Source organism: Dromiciops gliroides, chromosome 3 (assembly GCF_019393635.1).
Source record: "Dromiciops gliroides isolate mDroGli1 chromosome 3, mDroGli1.pri, whole genome shotgun sequence".
NCBI classification, from domain to species: domain Eukaryota; kingdom Metazoa; phylum Chordata; class Mammalia; order Microbiotheria; family Microbiotheriidae; genus Dromiciops; species Dromiciops gliroides.
The window spans coordinates 21,715,709-21,736,625 of NC_057863.1; the positions used below are offsets into that span (position 1 = coordinate 21,715,709).

Sequence of the window (20,917 nt, forward strand, 5' to 3'; positions counted from 1 at the left end):
AGACATTAACTCACATGAAGGAGCTTCTGCTTGAGGGAGGAGTTCTCACTGATCAGCACAGATAGGACAGGGTGTCCCCAAAGTCTGAGGGTAAATAAGCTCAAAGCTGCCCTAAGACTGGGAAACCCTGTAGACCATGCACGGCACTCTGGTTCAAACCAAGATGGAGGTTCTTGGGGTCAGAGTTAAACCCCATCTCATCTGGATTCTTTGCCATTTCCTCAGCCCACATCAGGTTTTTCCCCTCCTTGCCTTGCGCATGTCATTTTCTCTTCTTAAACACTACCTGTCATCACTACACAGCAGGCCCTGTTCGAGCCCTGCTTGATTTTCAGATGCCCCCTCCTCCACGGTGCCTTCCTCAATTGCTCCCTTTTTTCTGCCCTCCTTCCCAAGAAGTACACCCTCCTTCCTCTGACCTGCAGAAGCCCCGGACTTGGTCCTGGTCACATGTTTTCTTGGACTAGAGCTATTCAAGAATACACCTGACCCTGCTAGTTACAACAGAAGTGCCATGTGCCCAAGTAGCAAGCTTTAGAGAGACAGAGAGAAAGAGATAGCGAGCAGAGACAGAGAGGAGAGACAAAGAGACAGAGAGAGAAACAGAGGTGAGAGAAGAGAGACAGAGAGAGAAACAAAGAGAAGAAACAGAGAGGTGAGAGGAGAGACAGAGAAACAGAGAGAAGAAACAGAGGTGAGAGAAGAGAGACAGAAAGAGAAAGAGACAGAGAGAGAGACAGAGAGAGAAACAGAAGAAACAGAGGTGAGAGAAGAGAGGTGAAACAGAAAGAGGAGAGAGATAGAGACAGAGAGGAGAGACAAAGAGACAGAGAGAGAAACAGAGGTGAGAGAAGAGAGACAGAGAGAGAAACAAAGAGAAGAAACAGAGAGGTGAGAGAAGAGAGGAGAGACAGAGAAAAACAGAGAGAAGAAACAGGTGAGAGAAGAGAGACAGAAAGAGAGATAGAGACAGAGAGAGAAACAGAAGAAACAGAGGTGAGAGAAGAGAGGAGAAACAGAAAGAGGAGAGAGATAGAGACAGAGAGGAGAGACAAAGAGACAGAGAGAGAAACAGAGAAGAAACAGAGTTGAGAGAAGAGAGGAGAGCCGGAAAGAGAAAGAGAGACAGAGACAGAAACAGAAACAGAGAGAAGAAACAGGTGAGAGAAGAGAAGAGAGAGAGAGAAACAGAGAGACAGAGACAGAGAGAGAAACAGAGAGAAGAAACAGAGGTGAGAGAAGAGAGGAGAGACAGAAAGAGAAAGACAGAGACAGAGATAGAGACAGAGACAGAAACAGAGAGAAGAAACAGAAAGGTGAGAGAAGAGAAGAGAGAGAGAGAAACAGAGAGACAGAGACAGAGAAAGAAACAGAGAGGTGAGAGAAGAGAGACAGAGAGAGAAAGAGAGAGAGAGACCAGAGACAGAGAAATGAGAGAAGAGAGGAGACAGAAAGGGAGTATGTACATGTGCATACTCATATGGATGTAGATGTGTATATACATATAATACATACATGCACGCACATGATACATGTGTGTATACAGTCTGACCACACACGCACACATGTGCACGCATGCACACACGTGTGTGTGTTCATCTCCGGTTTCTTCACCAGCTTTGTTTCCAGATATCTCCTAAGAGAATCACCCCATGATGACAAAGAATAAAAGAAAGTGGGGCGGGGGTTGGACAGAACTGACGCGCACATTGAAAACCTGGGACTTGAGGCCCAGCAGGGGCAGCTCCCCTGGGTCCTGCAGGCCAAGCTTGGTCGGCTTCACTCAGGGGGTTCTGGATCCACCAGGAGAGCGCAGGGCGTGACTCCCGCCTTCCCCCCTCCCTCCTTTTCTGGATTCCTTTCTCCTCCCCCAGCATGCCTGCCTGCTGCCGCTCTCAAGCTTCTTATTCCCTCACAGCGGGTTCTCAACTACTTCCAGCTAAAGTGTTAGCTGATTAACCTAAGGCATCATCCCCTAAGTACATTCCTATTTTAAAAGGAGATTGTCAAAGAGGAAAAGTCTTTAAGACTAAAAGGAAGGAAAAATCTAACCATTTCAGACACCATGCCTTTGGTGGGAGCCAATACTTTGGCACAATGAAACAGCCTAGCTGTACAGAGGTTAGGGTACTGAACCTGGAGTCAGGAAGACCTGAGTTCAAATCCAGCCTCAGACAGTTAATCTCTGTGTGACCCTGGGCCAGTCACATAACCTTTATCAGCCTCTGTTTCTTTATCTGTAAAATTAGGATAACAATAACACCTACAGCCCAGGACTATCAGGAGGATCAAATGATCAGATGTGTAAAGGACTTAAAGCACTACAGAAACACTGGCTGTTAACAAGCCAAGACAACGCCTAATGTCTGGGCTCCATGCTAATGGTCTCCCTGTTTTTCAGGTGGCTTCATCAGCTTCAATGGCTCCTGGAGGGTCCAGGGAATCCTGGCCATGTCCCGATCCTTGGGTGACTACCCGCTGAAAAACCTGAATGTCGTCATCCCCGACCCTGACATCCTGACCTTTGACCTGGACAAGCTCCAGCCCGAGTTCATGATCTTGGCGTCGGACGGCCTCTGGGACGCCTTCAGCAACGAGGAGGCGGTCCGGTTCATCAAGGAGCGCTTGGACGAGCCCCACTTTGGGGCAAAGAGCATCGTGTTACAGTCCTTCTATCGAGGCTGCCCCGACAACATCACCGTCATGGTGGTGAAGTTCAGGAACAGCAGCAAAACGGAGGACCAGTGAATGCGCCCAGCGGGTCTGCACCCCTCTAGACTGAAGGACTTCCAACAAATCGCTTTACTTTGATGTAGTAGAAAAGTAGCAGAACTCCTTGGAATTGTGCCCAGAAGATCCAGGACAGCCCCCTTCTCCGGTGCTCCTCCGTCTGCATCCCGCTGTGTAAGGGTGGAGAGCATTGGCCATCAGAACCAGGGGGCTGGACCAGCAGCTTCTTCCCAACTCCTTCCCCGCCTTCCTTTGCCAGGTTTCTAATATCTATCTATCAGCATATATGTATATCTATGGAGGTGGGTGGCATGTGTAGGCATCTGCTGCCCGTTTTCAATTTTAAGGTTTATTTTTAATCCCCTTCAAAATTTCTTTAGATTTCAGACTTCTTAAATGTGCGTTGGAGCAGTTAGCTTGGGCAGGTAGGAAAGCCCACCCAGCCAAACACTCCCGAGGGCTAGATGTGGCAATGGATTTTGTGCAAGATATGACAGTCTTGGGAAAGGACTCGGCCTCCAACCTCCGGGGCTGTTTTTCTGTTCCCTGGCTGTCTGGGGAGTGATTTTAAGTGGTGTTAGGAGCAGCTGCCTCTTTTTGTTATTTATTTGTTTTCTGGGGACTTTGGGGAGCCAATGTGGGGGTGGCATGGGGGAGGTCTCAGAGTCCAGTGGTGGCCCCTGACTCAGAGAGGCCCCTTAGTTTGCATCTTCTAGCAAACCCTGCACATCATCGGACTGCTTCCATGCCTTTGTCTGCATCTCACCGGGGTTCTGTAGCTCTGCTCCCCCGCCCCATTTACTCTCAGCAACTGAAAACCGTCCAGCTCTCCCCAAACCAGCCACGTTGGTGTGTTGACTTGGGTCATCAAGAAACCAGACTGTCCGGGAGAGCCAAGCCCATCATCATTGGACGCCCTTGACCTCCTTCTCTTGATGTTCTCATGAAAGCGTTTTCCCCTGTCACAGAAGGGTGGGTGGGGCCTCTGCAGAAGCTCTGTGCTTGTATCAGACCTGAGACAAAGGAGGCATTGGCTGGAAAGGTTCCAAGCTCCAAGTTAGTTCCCACTGCTTCTTCAGAGGCAGGTGGTTTTTTTTTTTTAAATCTTAGTAGCTTTTGAGGACTGATATGAAATGTTTATCATGCTGAGCTCATGTTTCTAATGTCGGAGAAGGTCCCAGCCACCTTGGCCCAGAGTCGAATTGGACCCAAGCCAAAAGCTGGTTAGTTCTCTTTCATTTTGGCTCAAACTGAATGCCTATCCCCTTCCTCCTCGTCCTCCAGGATCATGTGGAACCTGTGACTGCTGGCTGGGACTTGGGTCATTGTGGTCACTTTCCCTGAGGCCTGCCATGGACTGACATCACTTCCCATTCCATCAAACCTGTCACATACCCAGGCAGGCTGTGGAAGTAACTCAGGTAGCAGACGGAGGCATATCGGTTAGTTTGGCTTCATCAGGTCTCCTTCGCATGACTGAGCAGAGACAGAAAGAGCAGGGCCAAGTCTGAGGTTCCCTGAGGGCCAAGGTATCGAATCTCAGCAGGGGAGGCTCTATGGGGCATCCGTGGCTAGCCCGGCTTGGTTCTCCAGGCTTTGTGATCAGCTAGCCGAGTCTCGTGGCTGCTCTCATCACTTGCCCACAGCTCTTTGTGTCAGGTGACCGAGGGCTTTGTTTCTTTGGAGGGTGCTCACCCTTTATCCCGTTCCTCGGTGTCCCTTGGTGCCCACGTTATCCCCCTGAGTTTCCATGGTAGTAAAAGAGGACTAATTCTCCGCAGCTACCAGTAGAGAAATAAGGGAAGCCAGTGATGTATGATAACCTCGCAAGGTAGAACAAGAAACAATGGACGGAGAGGCAGATCTAGGCTTGGTGAGAGGGGAAAGCCCTTCCTAACAGTGAGACCTATCCATAAGTGGAATGAGGTGCCTAGGGTGGTCAGAGGCACTCAGATTTGGAGGTCTGTCCCTCTCATGCTACCGAGAAGGGAACTGGGGTTAAGTAATTTGCCCAAGGTCACGCAAGTGGTTGGTGTCAGGGGCAGAATGTGAACTTGGGGCTCTTGTCTCCAAATCCTGCAGTCCCCCACTTCTGGAGCTCTACAGTGCGCTATCAAAGATGTAAGAAGGGAGAACCCTGAGCACAAAGTAAAACCCAAGCCGGACATTGAAGGAAAATAAAGATTTGGAGAGGCAGATGAGGTAGAATGGAAGAGCTGTTGGAGACCTCTTAAGCATTTCCTGGCTCCTTGCTGCTCCTTTGGGAATCTCTCCTAGAAACGTAGCATCAAACGAAGAGTCCCCTTTCCTGCCCTCCTAGGTGTGTGAGTGCTGCGGGGAGAAGTGAGGGAATCCGGTCCTTAGGCTCCCTGGGGGGACCTCACATCAGCCCCATTGCCAAAAACCTGTGAGGACACAGCGCTGCCTCTCCAAAGAGCCTTCGAGCTCTGCCAGAGGTGAACTGCTGTCCATGGTCCTCATCTGTGCCAAATTCCAGCATGGTTTCCAGTTTGTCCCCAGAAGCTGAGAATGGCCACAGTCCCTGGACTTTAGAAAGCACAGGTGATGGGGCAGCTAGGTGGTGCAGTGGATAAAGCACCAGCTCTGGATTCAGGAGGACCTGAGTTCAAATCTGGCCTCAGACACTTGACACTTACTAGCTGTGTGACCCTGGACAAGTCACTTAACTCTCATTGCCCCGCAAAACAAAACAAAAACAAAACCCAAAAAGTCCAGGTGAGAAATCAAGCCCAGGAAACCTGCTTTCCTGCTGCAGCCCCGTGTAAGTGACACTCCTAAAAGGTGGGGTTTGGGTTCTGATGCTGCTTGGTACTGGTCCTGTGTCCCAATCCATCAGTCGAGGGGAGAGCCTCTCTGGGTGATGCCACAAGAAGAGAATTAAACTTTTGGTGTGGCCAGTCTGATTGGGATCATAGGTTAAAGCCAGATGGACCCTTCAAAGCCATCTGGTCAAGTCCCCTTCTCTCCCCATTGAGGAGATTGAGGTTGGGAGAGTTTAGGGACTGGCCCAAGGTCACTCAGCTAGCAAATTTTCAGAGACAGAATTTGAACCCAGATCTTCTCGCACTTTCCACTGTATCCTCTTGCCTCTCCAACAGACAGAACCCACAGTGGCATGAGCAGGCACCACATGGATGGGTACCAAAGGCACACTTTGTAGGGATCCAAAGATCACCTGCCAGTCATGGCTATGAAGAGGAATTCTTGTCAGGGAGAGGATCTCCCAGAGCATTATATAGAACAACTGCTTATCTAAGGTGTTACTGTGGCCTTCGAGAGGCTAGCCCATTTCAAACATCTCACTGAATTTGTGGGAACTGTAAATGGCATCCATCTGCTCTGTGTGTATCTCCCCACATTCGGCCCCCACAGACTCAACAGTCGATCTAGTTCTTTTCTAGAAATAAGCATATGGACACCCATTGATGCATCTGAGAATGGATATCATGCAGACCCTTCTGGGGTCCTTGATGTAAATGAAAGATGCCCACAGGTCATGGTCAGTTTGTTCTTTGCCCCCCACCCCCAATATTTGTCCAAAGGAGAAATGCTCCCTCCCCTAGTGGTCACTTTGGAGAATTTAGCAGTTCTTTGATCATGTAGAGAGAGCAAAAAATGGCCTCAGAGGTTATCAAACCCATAAAGTATAATAGATTTAGAGCCAGAAGGGACCTTCATGTTCATCTTGTCCAACCCCTCATCTTAGAGAACTCGAGGCCCAGAGAGAGAACATCACTTGCCCAGGGTCACACAAGTAGTCATCAATCAAAATATCATAAGGCATTTATCAAGTGCCTACTATGAGCAGTGCCCGCCTCATTTATGTACACACAAAATAAGTAAGGTAACAACAGGCATCAATAAGATTCAAACCCAGGCCCTTTGCTTCCCCAGTCCAGACCATTTTACCCTCTGCCCCCTTGGCTAGTAGAGCACAGGAAGGTCCTGCTTTGTTCTCTGTCATACCCACATGCACTATGAGAGACAAATTCTTCAAAAGGGTTCCAGAAATGGTTTTCCTTTTTGTCTCATCCCTAAACTGAACTTCCCCTAATCTTCCCCAGCCATTGACTCATCACACCAGACTAAGCTGCTCTGCTCCCAAGACTGGTCTTTCATCTCATTAAATTGCTTTGGTTCCAACCCCAAGCTCCAGCCCTGGTGTCCTGTTTGGCTTCCTCTACTGTCTCATTGACACGACTGTCTGCTACTGGTTATGACCTCTAGTTATAACTTTAGAATTTTAAAAAAACATAATACTGATTTTTTAATTTGTTCTTTCATCACCCACATTCCCCCCTCCCCCCACCTCGCAGAGAGCCATCCTCTGTAACAAAGAATAAAAGAGGAAGAAAAACCAGTGCTACAAAGTCACCCGGCCAATCAAAAAAAGCCTAACATTATATGCAGCATTCTATACCCATAGTTTCCAACCTCTGCCCAGAAGTTTCCTGCTTCTATCAATTCTGAGGGCCAAGCTTAGTCACCGTCATTTTTCCGCCTTTGGCTTTGATTCTAACAATAGGATTTACACTAAATGACTGATCGCTTCAGCCCTGATCCAAAGGGCCCTACTTTATAACAAAAACAATATATAAAGAATCAAGTGTTTTAATATGACTGATCATGTTGAATGCATTGAGAACTAATGCAGATGAGCAAAACCACCACAAAAGAACTTATCTTTCAGCTAAGTATGCCTTCCCATCCTTGTCACTGATATATGTGTATATATAATATATTCATGTGTGTATATACATACTATATATATGTATATATATATGCACATATATTTCTAAACAGTTGCTTTTAGCAAAAATGTTCTCTTCCTACATGGATTTGCTATCTCATAATGGCATTTTATCTCTGAGTCATCCAAGATCTAAATTTGCCTTTTTAATTATTGTGTGTCCTTTATGAAGCTAATAACTATTTTAGGTTGTTAGGAGTTATAAAAATATAGGGTGTAACTGTATCCTTTATCCTTCAAAGGATTTGAATGCTTTCTAGACTATGTGCTTGACTTTTTGTCTGTTTGGAGTGAGGAGCTTAGAGCTATGATTTCACCAGTGTGAGGAACTCCCAGTGTAAGAACTCCCTCCACCAATACACATCAGCACCACCATATCGTTTATGGTTTTTGAGAGTTACTTAGAGCACCGAGAAAGCAAATGACTTGCTCAGGATGACAAAGCCAGTCTATGTCAGAGTTAGGACTTAAACTCACATCTTTGAGACCCTCAAGGGTTGCCTTTGACCCATGAGTCTGAAACCACCTCATGAAGTCACCACCTTAAAACCAAAATAGACAAAATCATAGAATAACCATAGAAGTTTCTCAGTTCTGGAAAAGATATTACTTTTTCCAGATAAACTGCTGGTTTTTTTAGTTTTGTTGATGGTACTTTTAGCAAGCTCCTGAATCCATTGGGCGATTGGTTAGATTTCTAGTGAACCCCATTGTGTAGTGATGACTGTAGAGATGATACATTCTGGGAACCCCCTTTCCTTAATTATCCAGGTATCAGTGAACAAGTTGAACACAAGTGTAATAGGAACTGTGTATTTAAATGGAAAATTTCTATTTCTGAATATGTAAGATCTTATTATAGGCTTGCATCTCTACAGTCAATCCTCCCCATCCCCCCCCCCGAAAAAACTGCAACAACTCACCATATGTTCCGTAACCAAGACATCCAATGTGTAGTTGGCTTTCTGAATCCAACTTAAAGACGTGAGGGAGAACACGGATCTTTCTCCTGACAACCAACCCTAAGGGACTCTCATGACTGATTTAGAACCATGTCAAGAAACTCCTCGTGGGAGGGAGCATGCCTCGGGCTTGGTTTTCTGTGGCCATATTGTCTCCAGCACCCCCTCCTGATAAGGACATGTGGCTGTTCACTCGTCACTGAGACTCATCACCTTAAAAAACAGGTTCTCCTTATGATTTGGACTTTTTTTAGGGTGATATGCTAACACTTCCCTTGTATGTGAACAGCTCCTAGATTTAGAAGCATTCTTTTTCTAGGGCTTTGTGGTGCCTGCAGAATCATCATGCTACTGGAACAGCATTGTGTGAAGAAGGGATAAAACAGCTCTGTTATTTTATTCCAGGACGAGACCTAAGAGTTGAATTTAAGTGGTAACGTCCCCATCATCATGCCAAGGAAATAGCCAAAGCAGACTTTAAGGGATGTAGGATAAAAAATAGGGCTCAAGCTATTTTGTGTTATGGACTTCCTGGACAGTCTGGGGAAACTTAGGGACCCCTTCTCAGAACCATGTTTTGACATGCTTCAAATAAAATACATAGGAATACAAAGGAAACCAGTCATATGGAAATAGTTAACAAAACTTTCACAGATTTCAGGTTAAGAAACTATGCTATGAAAGGATGCCCTGATGGCTCTGGGCTCTCATCCCTGTGGTCCATATCAGAGTCCATTCATGCTTTGTTCCCCATGTGATTCTTGTCTGTGCCTTCCTAATGGGCCTCCTCCCAGATCTCTTGATGTTGGATGTATGCCCTGAGATCATGGAGGCTGTCCACCAGTCATCCCTGTCTCTTACTGCATGACCAGCCCACCTTCTTTCCATTTGTGCTTCTGTCTGATGACACCGTTCATGCTATTCCTTTATAAAAGGCAAAACCTTTACATAGAAAAGGAAGGCATTTTCCATATTGTTGTCCTACAAACCATTTATTCAGTGTTCCACCAGAGTTAATAGGAGCATCGAGGTCCAGAGAACAGCATTGTGAGCTCTTGGACACCCTGAGGACAATCCTGGTCCTTACTTGTTTTTCCCAAGGTAGCATATGCAAAGTTGGAGCTAGGACTTATGCAAATTGTTTGCATCTTAAAAATCTAGCTAATCCTCCTATAACTGACACCCATGTTTACTTAGATTGTTACAAATCTCGATGACCTCCAAGGCCCCTTCAAGTTGTGAATCAAGAATCCCAAGATGCTCTACTGTGTGTTCTCAAGAGAGATTGCTCCCAAATGGGTCCCAATACCATGAAAATGAAATATCTTTGAAAGGGAAAACAAATATCTGTGTATATGTATGTCTGTATGTCTACATATATACGTTTGAGTATAGGTATACACTAAAAAAATACCAATTCTAGGCCACACTCAAGTTTGGAGAGGAAATAGGCTAGTGGTAAAGTATAATACTGAAAGTGGAAACTATGGAAACTCATGGTTAGTTTCTTCACACATGCTTAGTTTGATGTTCTTTTTTGTTCCTTCAGTAGATGGGAGCCCCTTGGAGGGAAATGCTGTTTTTAGTCTTTATCTTTGTATGCTCCAGTGCTCAACACAATGCCTTGCACATAGCACATGATTAATAAATGTCTGTTGAATTGAATTGTTGTTGAATTTTAAGAACAAGAACAGTCACTGCTCTCTGCAGTAATAAAAAATTATAAAATGGACTCTCTGAAAAAGGCCAGGGAAGAAAGAAATATAGATTTCCTTAAATTAGGAACCAGCTCAAGAACAAAACAGTCACAAGTCTTCAGCTATTTTTAACTTTGATTATAGTTTTCATTGAGTTTCCAGGGATATATGAGGGCATGTTTATATGTCACAACATCAGCATCCAGAAAGAACAGTAGATATATTATGAATTGAATCTTTGTTTACATATTGATTACAAAAGGAAAGTATTTGGGAAAGTCAGTTTCATTTAGGAAAGCAGAAGAATGCCCAAAATGAAAATGTGTCATCTAGAACTAAATATCACCATTCAAAAACTTTATTAAAAAAGTAGTGAATTTATATGGATTTTACATGCCTTATTTGAACATGGTCAAAACAGTTAAGGTTTCCATTCTACTCACCTTTAAGGTGAGTTATTCCCCCACTTTGGGCCCCCACTTATGAAAATAATGACATGTTTTTAATATTTCTGAATGATCTCTGCTATAACATCACATCCAATTTAACTCATGTCCATTATCCACATGTACAAAATATATCCAGGTCATGTGAAATTGATCCTTCCATTAGAAGTGGCAGATTTCTTGTCAAGGGGTTTTCCCATGGATTTGATGTCCTGCTGACTTTGATGCAAAAATCAGACCAAAAGAGGGCAGCTAGGTGGTGCAGTGGATAGAGCACCGGACCTGGAGTCAGGAGTACCTGAGTTCAAATCCGGCCTCAGGCAATTGACACTTACTAGCTGTGTGATCCTGGGCAAGTTACTTACCCCAATTACCTCATTAAAAAAAAAATCAGACCAAAAGGAAGTATCATCAACAGGAAAGGCAGAGAGGAAAGTCATTTGTCATTTGTGAAAGTCATTTGTTTATTTATGGACTCCCAAAGAGTCCATGTTGTTGGCATCAGCACAAAATTAAACATAGTCTGTCCCTACATACGTGGAGTCTCTGTCATAATGGAGCAGACTGGAGACTCAATTGCTCCCAGTCATGTTCATCCATAGCCTGGGTTCTTCCAGCCTCAGAAGGTGATGGGATGGGCTAGGCATGACAGCAGAGCCCATGTGGCTTCTCTCACTGCTGTGGCTCACTCACCTGGACAGCTACTCTGCTGAAGGACCTCCCTCCTCTCCAGGGAAATCTCTCTAGTGGACAGCCATCATAGGATCACAGACTTAGGACAGAAGGGGACCAAGGTCGGCATCCAGTCCAACCCCTTCATTTTACAGATGAGGAAAATAGACCCAGAGAGGTTATGTCTTATCCAAGGTCACACAGCCAGTTGGTGGCATAGAAGGGTCCTGAACACGGGTCCTTGGATTCCAGAATCATGTCATATTCTACAGAAATGCACTCCCCTCCTCTCTTTTCTCCTCTGGGTCAACTTGTACTATGAAAAGGAATGTGGAGGTAGGCCTGTCCCTTCTTCTGCACCAGATATTTTCTAGAGAAAAGATGGGAAGACTATGAGGGATGGAAACAGTTCTGCATGACTCATTTTTCTTTGGTTCCATAGAAAGTGAGATGAGAGACAGGGATGAGATTAATCATCAGTGTTTCCCTGGATTTCTCATTGGTCAGTAATATAGAGACAGTAAGAATGCCATATATATGTATTCCAGTAGCTTTCAAGGAAAATGTTTAATGTGTGGTTAGGCATATTTGCCAAATTCTCAATTTTTGTTTATTTAGGTGGTGAATCATAGGAACATAGATTTAAAGATGAAATGGACAGGTCTATAGAAAGGGTCTTTCCTGGGGCCCCTCAGTATTAGAAATCAGTCTTTTTTTCTCTCCTATCCAAGGCTCTTTCCACTGTTCCAAATATTTGCCTTGCTTCCTCTCATTACACTTCATTACCAAGACACATTTTAAATAAATAAACAAGAGTTGCTATTTTTATGAGACTTGTATGTTCTTTTCTCTCTTCTCCTTTTTTTAATTGCAAGCACGACACTTCTGGGCTTCAGTTTCCTTGTCTGCAAAATGTCAAGTTTGAATTAAATGATCTTAAAAGTCTATTACAGGGGGCGGCTAGGTGGCGCAGTAGATAGAGCACCGGCCCTGGAGTCAGGAGGACCTGAGTTCAAATCCGGCCTCAGGCACTTGACACTTACTACTTGTGTGACCCTGGGCAAGTCACTTAACCCCCATTGCCCCGCCAAAAAAAATCTGTTACAGTTTTGTTTTGTGATTATATATTTTAGACCATTTTCTGGACTTCCCTTGTGCACAGGACAAATGCTTATTAAAATATCCATCATTTGCTTTGATTATACAAAGTAAGAGAGTCAAGGAGCCAAGGAGATCAATGCTTTTCTTGAGTAGGACATTGTAGCTTCAATGTATGAATGTCTGGGAAATTACTTTTAGCATAGGTTCTAGTACACAGTAGGTGCTTAATACATGCTTGTTCAATTCAACTGAATTTTCTCATCTTTATGCACCATGGAGTAGGGTCTGTTATTGGTCAAGTATGGAAATCATTTGGAAGAATGCATTTTCAAGCTGTCCAAAGACTATCAATCACTTCCCTTAGGGCCATGGAGTAAAGAAATATGAAGGTTCCCCCTACCCCCTTTGAAGAATAGTTGGCAGTTACTATTTAAGTCCAGGATAACCATTTGCACTTCTCAAATCTTCCTCTTAAATCTTCAATTTCTCTAATTTTGCATCCTAAGAATGGAACTAAACAATGCCTGTCTTTCATTTGGAAGCCATTATAGCCTTCCTCCCAGGCCTCTTCTGTCAGATCCACAATCTGAGCTTACTTAGCTACTGCCTAGTAGACATACACATTCACTGGCCTGGACATGGTCTGGTATCCAGCTCCCCACCAAGGCTATCTAAAATATTTTCATGAAAGTAACAGAAAGGCTTCCCACTTTGGAGTGAGTAGTGTTAGGTTTGAAGCTCAGCAGTCACTTAAATGCTTATCCTCATCCATAAAATGGGGGGTTGGGGGCAGCTAAGTGGCACAGTGGTTAGAGCACTGGCCTTGGATTCAGGAGGACCTGAGTTCAAATCTGGCCTCAGACACTTGACACTTACTAGCTGTGTAACCCTGGGCAAGTCACTTAACCCTCATTGCCCTGCAAAAACAAAACAAAACAAAAACAAAAGCAAAAAAAAAAAAAAAGCAAAATAGGGGGGTTGGATGATCCATTCAGTAGATTGTAAGGTCCTTGAGGGCACAGGCTCTTTGGGGCTCTTTTATCTCCATATACACATGCTATTTACATGAACCTTTACGTCAATGCCTGGTATGTAGCCAACACTTAATAAGTGCTTTTTGAATTACCAGATGTATATTACCCAATCCCTTTCACAACCTATTCACAGTGCCAGAATCTGGAATTCAAGATCATTTTCATGAGGACCAGGAATTCTTTATCATTATATCCAAATCAGAGCGAATTCAAAGAAAATCAAATTCCTTTCTAATTTGATCGTATCTAAAGGTAGATGGAGTCCAATTTTAGGAGAAATTAGAACAGAAACCATACATCCTTAGGCAGTGGGAGCATTCTCAAGAAGTTCTAATATCTTCACCAGGCCAATTTTCTAATATTCAGTAGTTGAAGTTTCAGGATCAAGAAGCATCTTTAGCATTTTCTGTTTATAAGAATGAAAACGAATAGATTTTTTTTTGGTCTCTGAATTTTAAATACTTGAAACAATAGTTTGTTGTAGTTCAGCCTTTTCAGGGTCATCAGCCTATGTTCAGGGTAGGAAGTTGCACAGCTCTGTGCCCGAGACTTTCCTGCAAAGCCTCTCTGACACATTGGACAGTGCATCAAAAACCAGGTTGGCCAGGAGAACACCAATAAAACCTTGGGGCAACCTCACTACTCTTGTTACTCGTCAGAGGGTTTTATAAAGATTATTCTACATTTGTCTCTAAGAGACAATCTGAAAAAGAAAAACTGACGTCAATCTGCCATCACATTCACTGTAGCCCATTGTAGAGTGGATGGCCATGCTTGGTCCCACCATAATAGGGAACTCTGACCCTTCCTTTCCCATTGTATTCCAGTTAGATGTAGAGGTGTTCCACCTAACTCCCTGTGTTTGTGCAATTTCAGATACTATATTATTGTATCCAAAACAATGGACTACTGAAATTTCAGCCTCAGTAATATGATTCCAATGAAAATAAACCCATTAAAGTTACCTGACTTTACATATGGACTCCCCTGTGTTTCTTTTGTTCAGATTGTTTAAGATTACAGTACCTGGGTGAAGCTACAGTGCTCTGGGAATTACTTGGGACAAAGAAAATATATTAGATTTAATGGCACCTAAAAAACAAAAACCCTTACAACTTTTTTATACCTTAAACAAAAATTTTTTAATATACAAGATATATTCCATTGGCTTTTAAAATCACTTGTTTCATACAATTTGGCACTGAATTCACAAAATTTAGAGACATTCCTTAATTCTTCATGATAAAACCATACATTTCAGATATTAAGTACATTTTTGAGGAAGTCCATTTTTTTAAGTCTAGAACTGATTAAAGCCCATAGATCTTCAGTGAAGTTCAATCAATAAGTCCTTAATTACTTAACTTTTCATGACATGGGAGATTCCATCAACATCATGTTGTATTCTGTCTCCATTTGGAAATTTCTACAGTTCTAGTATAATTTTATTTCTCAGCAAATCAATATATTTCTTGGATTTTATCATTTCCTCAATGAAAAAGTCTTCCAATACCAATGGAAGTTAAAACATATTTTTCTTTATTTTTTTTTTAGTGGGAGATAGATGTTATACTGTGTGATCAAAATGACCAATCATACAGACACCTAGACTTTTTGAATATGTTCTTGAATTTAAAAGTAGCTTTATCAGTACAATTACCTTTTTTTTTTTTTACTCTTAAGTACTCAAGGCTTCTAATTGTCTTGCTGATGACAAGCACATTTTTTTTTCCCATTCTGCACTACAGGGTAATCATTAGTCACCTCTCCAGCTGGCAGGCAACTCTGAAGGTCTCTGCTTGTTTTCTGAGGGTTAATTAGGCCTTTCCAAAGCACTAATTGTTGGTTCTTGGCATTTCTTTTGGGTTTTTTATTGTACTTACCTTTGCTTTTCAGAATGACTGATCCTAATTCATTGTGGACTTGAACAATTCTTGAAACCCTTGACTGCACCACACCAACAGCCCCTGCAATATCTTTAACAGTCACTGGAGTGGACTCTTTAAGATCTAAAACTTTTGTACATGGTCTTAGAGTAACAGCTATTCTGAAAAAAACATTTTATTAAAAACTCGGGGGCAGCTAGGTGGCACAGAGGTTAAAGCACCATCCTTGGAGTCAGGAGTACCTGAGTTCAAATCTGACCTCAGACACTTGACACTTACCAGCTGTGTGACCCTGGGCAAGTCACTTAACCCTCATTGCCCCAACAAACAAACAAACAAACAAACAAAAAAAACTCAATAAAAGAGAGCAATGGAACATGTGTATAGCCTAAAATCCTGCATTCAACTGATAAAGAAGTAACTTAAGGAGGCAAAAGTAGCTCAATCCATATTTTGTCTAGTCAGGTTATATGTTGTGAGGCCATGAATTAAGTATTTACTGAGTACCTGCTATGCACTAAGCATTTGAGGAGGTGGTTATAAATAAAAGAATAAAATACAGTCATCAACTAATGAACTCTATAATCTATATTACAGTAGTGTCAATATCAAACAGAAACGGGTCACTGTGGGCCCATTATGCCCTAGGAAACCACAATTAACATATATGTTATATTATTCTATTTTTATTTATTTTGTTAAACATTTCCCAGTTATATTTTAATCTGCTCAGGGCAGCACCTGCCCCTCCCCACCTCCCATTTTGACATGTCTGATCTAGAAGGAGATTGAAAACCTAGAAAGAAGTAACTGCAAGACAAGAGCCAAGCAATTGTAGAATTATTAAAGAAAATATGAAGAGAGTATAATTTATGGTGGCAATCAACCTTCCCAAGAAAGCAACTAAAATTCAGGATAAGCATGTGTTTTATAAAGTAGTGAGGTAACAGGTTGTGATAGAGTGAAGGAAGTTCTGACTTTGAATACTGCCCCTGATGCCTAGGAGCCTGGCCAATGATGGAGAGATGGCCTTGGATTGCTCTCTCAAGTTGTTACGGAAAACTTCAGCAGAGAAACACAAACCGCACTCAGGAGGAATAAGGAAGAATGGTTTTATTAACGTGCAGGCCCAGAGGAGAGTGTCTCTCAAAGGGTCTGGGCCCCAAATCAAGGATGTATTATAAATTTATACCCCTTGACGGGGTTTTCTAGCATAGCTTGCATTAGTGGGTTTGTACTAGGTTCAGCAGTTTCTGGGGTTTGGGGCAAGGTCTGAGGCAAACCTACCGGACTTGCCTAAGCAGTTTCGGGAGCCTTGCTTAAGCAGTCACTGGAAGCAGTTTCGGGATCTGAGGTAAGCCTTGCCTGAGCAGTTTCGGAAAGCAGTATCAAGAGTTGATTTTTCCACAGCATTCCCCCTTTTGATGCCCCCTCAAAACTTCCAAGTTCAAAGGGGGCATCATCTGCTTCCAGTGGGCAGTAGCCTCTCACAGCCATGATAGCCACAGTCGTTTTTTGATTCATGACTGATTCTATGGAGCACATAAGGGCATTTGCAAGACACGGGCCCAGGGTGACTATGAAGATCAGGATGACCAAGGGTCCCTACAGGTGTAAGAGCCATAGGACCAGTGACCCGAGACCCCAGGGACCTGTTCCTACAGAGAGATCCTCTCTGCGTCTCTGGATGGGATCCCGAAATTCTTTGACCTTGGTGGAGACTATTCCAGACTGATTAACACGGTAACCACACTCTTCCCCTAAGAAGAGGCAGGCCCCTCCTTTCTCAGCTGTTAGCAAGTCTAGCGCCCAGCGGTTCTGGAGAGCCATGCCCGCCAGAGAATTCAGCTGGTTCTGCCGGAAGAGTAGGGAGTTAGCCACCTGCTCCATGTCACCAATTTCCCAAGACAGTTTGTGGTAGAAATGTGTAGTGGGGGAGAGGCCCCCCACTCCGGGCCCAAAGCAGCCAATACCCAACCAGTAAAGGTGCAGAACACGACTAGGAGGTCTTTGTAGCCTCTGCAGGCCTTGACTTCCGTGAAGTCTGTCACTAAGCCCCCAAAGGGGGCTGTTCCCACTGGCTGAATCCCCAGAGGCTTGCTGGGGCCCTGGTTTGAGTTGTTCCTGGCACGGGTATGGCACTGAGAGCTGGCGGAGGTACACAGGGAGGCCGTTTTAGTCATATAATAATATTTTTGGAGCACGGCTTCCAGAGCAGTCTTTCTAAGGTGAGTACGGAGGATAAAGGCATATGACTCCTCTAAGTCCCCCATCTGAGAGGATCCAATTCCCCGCGGTGTCCTGCTGTGTCCCCTCCTTCTGAGCCCAGTCCGCCTCTTCAGGGGTATCCGCTAGGGCTTCAGTCTTGGGTCCTGCCGGTGGTACGCTTGTTTCCCCGCTTTGCCCAAGGAGGGAACTCTCCTTTGTGCTGGTTGTTCCTGCCCCCTGTTTGGCTGCCCTTTGATAGATAGGCAATGGTTGCTCCCAGGGCCCAGTTGTCTGAGTGAGGACCCCCGGGGCAACTCTGTCGTTGTGGTTGTTGGTTTGTTTTTCAGACACAACCAGGTTGAAGGATGGATAGACAACAGGGAGCCCCAGAGCAGGGGCCCGCGTGAGGAGGTACTTGATCTCCAGGAAGGCTCATCTCCGTTCCTCATCCCATCATGGAGGTTCCTTCTCGGGCCCCGAGGGGACCTCATCGACAGGTTTGGCTAGCTGGGCGAAACCTGGCATCCAGATGCGGCAGTGCCCCGAGGAACTCACGAAGCTGTCTCTTCGTTTTTGGAGTGGGAATGTTGAGAATAACCTTTATCCTCTCCACTCCTAAGGTCCGATGCCCCTGTGGGACGAGGAACCCCAAGTATTTCCCCTGAGTCTAACAGATTTGGGCCTTTTTCCTGGAGACCTTATATCCTGCTTTCAGGAGGAGGTCCAGCGGGGCCTGGGTCCCTGTCCAGCACTGAACCCGCGTAGATCCTGTGAGGAGAAGGTCATTCACGTACTGAACTAAAGTGCAGCCAAGTTCTCATCAGGGGAACGCCTGGGGGTCCCGTGCCAGAGCCTCTTCAAAGAGAGTAGGGGAGTTTTTGAACCCCTGAGGGAGGCAGGTCCATGTTCATCGGACCTTGGAGCCTGGGTCAGGGTCTTTCCATTTGAAGGCAAATAGAAGTTGGCCGGTTGGTGCAATTCACAGGCAGAAGAAAGTATCTTTGAGGTCCAAGCATGTGAACCAGGCAGCCTCAGGGGGAATCTGCGCCATTAGAGTGTAGGGGTGGACGGTGACAGTGGCGCATTGTTTATTGCCCTTAGGTCTTGGACTGGTCGATAGCCGGCACCAGCTGGATTCTTAACAGGGAGCAGGGGAGTATTCCAAGGAGACTGACACTCGATCAGGATACCTGCCAGTCGGAGATGATCGATGTGGCCCTTAATACCCTGGTGCGCCTCGTGGGGCATGGGATAATGCTTCAACCATATCAGGGTGGCGGTAGGCTTAAGGTCCACCACCAAGGGGGGGGGGGGGGTGTGATTCACAGCCAGCCCAGGCGGGGAGCCTTCTGACCACACAGGAGGGTACTTTGAGGCGAAGGGCGGACTGCGGGGGTGGCAGGCTCCCTCCTGGAGACCCCTCAGTAAGGCGTCTCTGGACCACTGGAGGGCAGTTCACCCTGCATCATTATTGAAGTCCCAATTGGGCGCCCCATCTGGCACAGTCTCCCTAGCCCAGGACTCGGGGTCGAGCATTCCTGCCGGGGCTTTTCCCTGCATCCACTTTCCAGATTCTATGAGGATGGACACCACTCTTTCGTGTTAAAGAGGCTTAGGAGGAATTGTCTGCAGTCATGCCATGCGGGGCGGTGAATGTGAAAGATTAACTCAAGGAGGTCTATCATGGCCTGGGGCTTTTCAGAGTAGGGAGGGGTGTGGCGGTAAAGAGCTGATTGGGTGGTAAAGAGTGGGTCGGACAGTTCCCTTTGAGTTCACCTGAGCCGGTCCTTGTGTTTCCCGGAGGGGCATTTGGAAGGGAGACCCAGCCACACTGGGGGTGCTAACTTCTTCCCCTTGGGCTGGGGGATGAAGGATGTGAGGGTGATACTGATGGAGGGGGCATATCATAGCAGGTTGGAGACAGATTCTGGGGTGGGGGGGGCTGGTAGAGGGCTGTACAGTGGAGGTTCATCCTCTGGTGCCCCTTGAAAGATGACTGGCTTGCGGGAGTTTGGGGTTGGTGTCTGATTAACAAAAATCTTAGCCAGTCCCTTCACTCCTACACACATCTGAATCCACGGGGGGGGGGGGGGGGGGGGGGGGGGTTGGTCCAAGCAGCTTCTAACCAAGAGTCTATCTATGGAAATTGATCAGGGTGTCCGGGCTGTCTCATGACTTTCTGATAGACTCTCTTGACTAATTCTAAATCTAGCGTCCCCTTGGAAGGCCAATCAACCCCAAAAGCGAGCCGATCAATAGTATACAGGGTCCTAAGGGGGCAGGGGGTCATTTTTACCCCATAGTCCCCCCCAAATCCTTTCTTGAGATTCCTGATCATACAGTCTAGGACTGTAGGCTGGGATGAAGACCACCCCATATTGACAGGGCATACCATATCGCAGAGAGAGAGAGAAGGAGGGGAGGGGTGCCCAAAGGGCTCAGTCAGATGCCTTCCTGCTCATGTCCCTTGCAGAAACTTAGGTCCGTCTTAGCTAAGGCTGTCCATGTAGAATCTGGGTTATTCTCCAGCCGTTATGCCATATGACGTGACCACAAGACAGGGGGAGGCCCACACAGACTCCATGGCTCGGGCCGTGGAGCCGCAACGTTCACTCATCCACTCATTCACAGAATCATGCAGAGGTTAAACATTTCCACCCACAGGGTGAGCTCTAGATTTGGGAGGTGATCAGTCTCCCCTTCTGCCTGAGGCAGGCCTGACTACAGACACGGCACCCCGGGGCCTTACCTTGTCGGTGTCTCCCAGACAGCCACTGTTCCCAATTCCAAGCAGAGTCCTGCGGGGTTGAACCGGCACGACTCCGGGGTCACCGCTTCTGAAGAGAGCCCTGACGACAAGGTGCAGGTGGCACCGACCCAGTTTGGATGTGGATCCCCCAGCACTCACAGCCTCCAACCCCACACTGGAGGCACAAATGGGCTGCGTGGTTGGGTTTCCCGGCCAATGCACCAAATGTTACAGAAAACTTCAGCAGAGAAACTCAAACCGCACTCAGGAATAAGGAAGAGTGGTTTTATTAACGTGTGGGCCCAGAGGAGAGTGTCTCTCAAAGGGTCTGGGCCCCAAATCAAGGATGTGTTACAAATTTATACATCCCTCCCGTCTATTTCTGTGATGAGGAAATCTCAACTGAGACCATGAGGGGCCACGGAGAAGGAATTTCAAGACTCAGTGGGTCTTAGAGGGTGTCATAACTGAATCATAGAATCATGGATTTAGAATTGGAAGGGGACCTTAGAGGTCACCAAGTTCAACTCCCTCACTTTACAGAAGAGGAAATGAGGCTCACAGAGAGTGACTAACTTACCCAAGGTAGGATTTGAACTCAGGTCTTCTGAAGGGACCTTAGATCCATCAAGTCCAGGAGTTCTTAATGGCTTGGGGGTCC

At 45.5% G+C, this 20,917-nt stretch overlaps 1 protein-coding gene across 2 annotated transcripts in view; it reads left to right on the top strand.

The window, feature by feature from the left end:
• The window catches only part of PPM1L (protein phosphatase, Mg2+/Mn2+ dependent 1L), a 304,414-nt gene extending 290,025 nt beyond the window's left edge, over positions 1-14,389 (top strand). For both annotated transcript variants that reach the window (XM_043991937.1, XM_043991938.1), the window contains exon 5: positions 2,402-14,389. In XM_043991937.1, the coding sequence (XP_043847872.1) occupies positions 2,402-2,748 (347 nt within the window). In that variant the 3' untranslated portion in view covers positions 2,749-14,389. The remainder of the gene's footprint in view (positions 1-2,401) is intronic.
• The last annotated feature ends 6,528 nt before the right edge of the window (positions 14,390-20,917 follow it).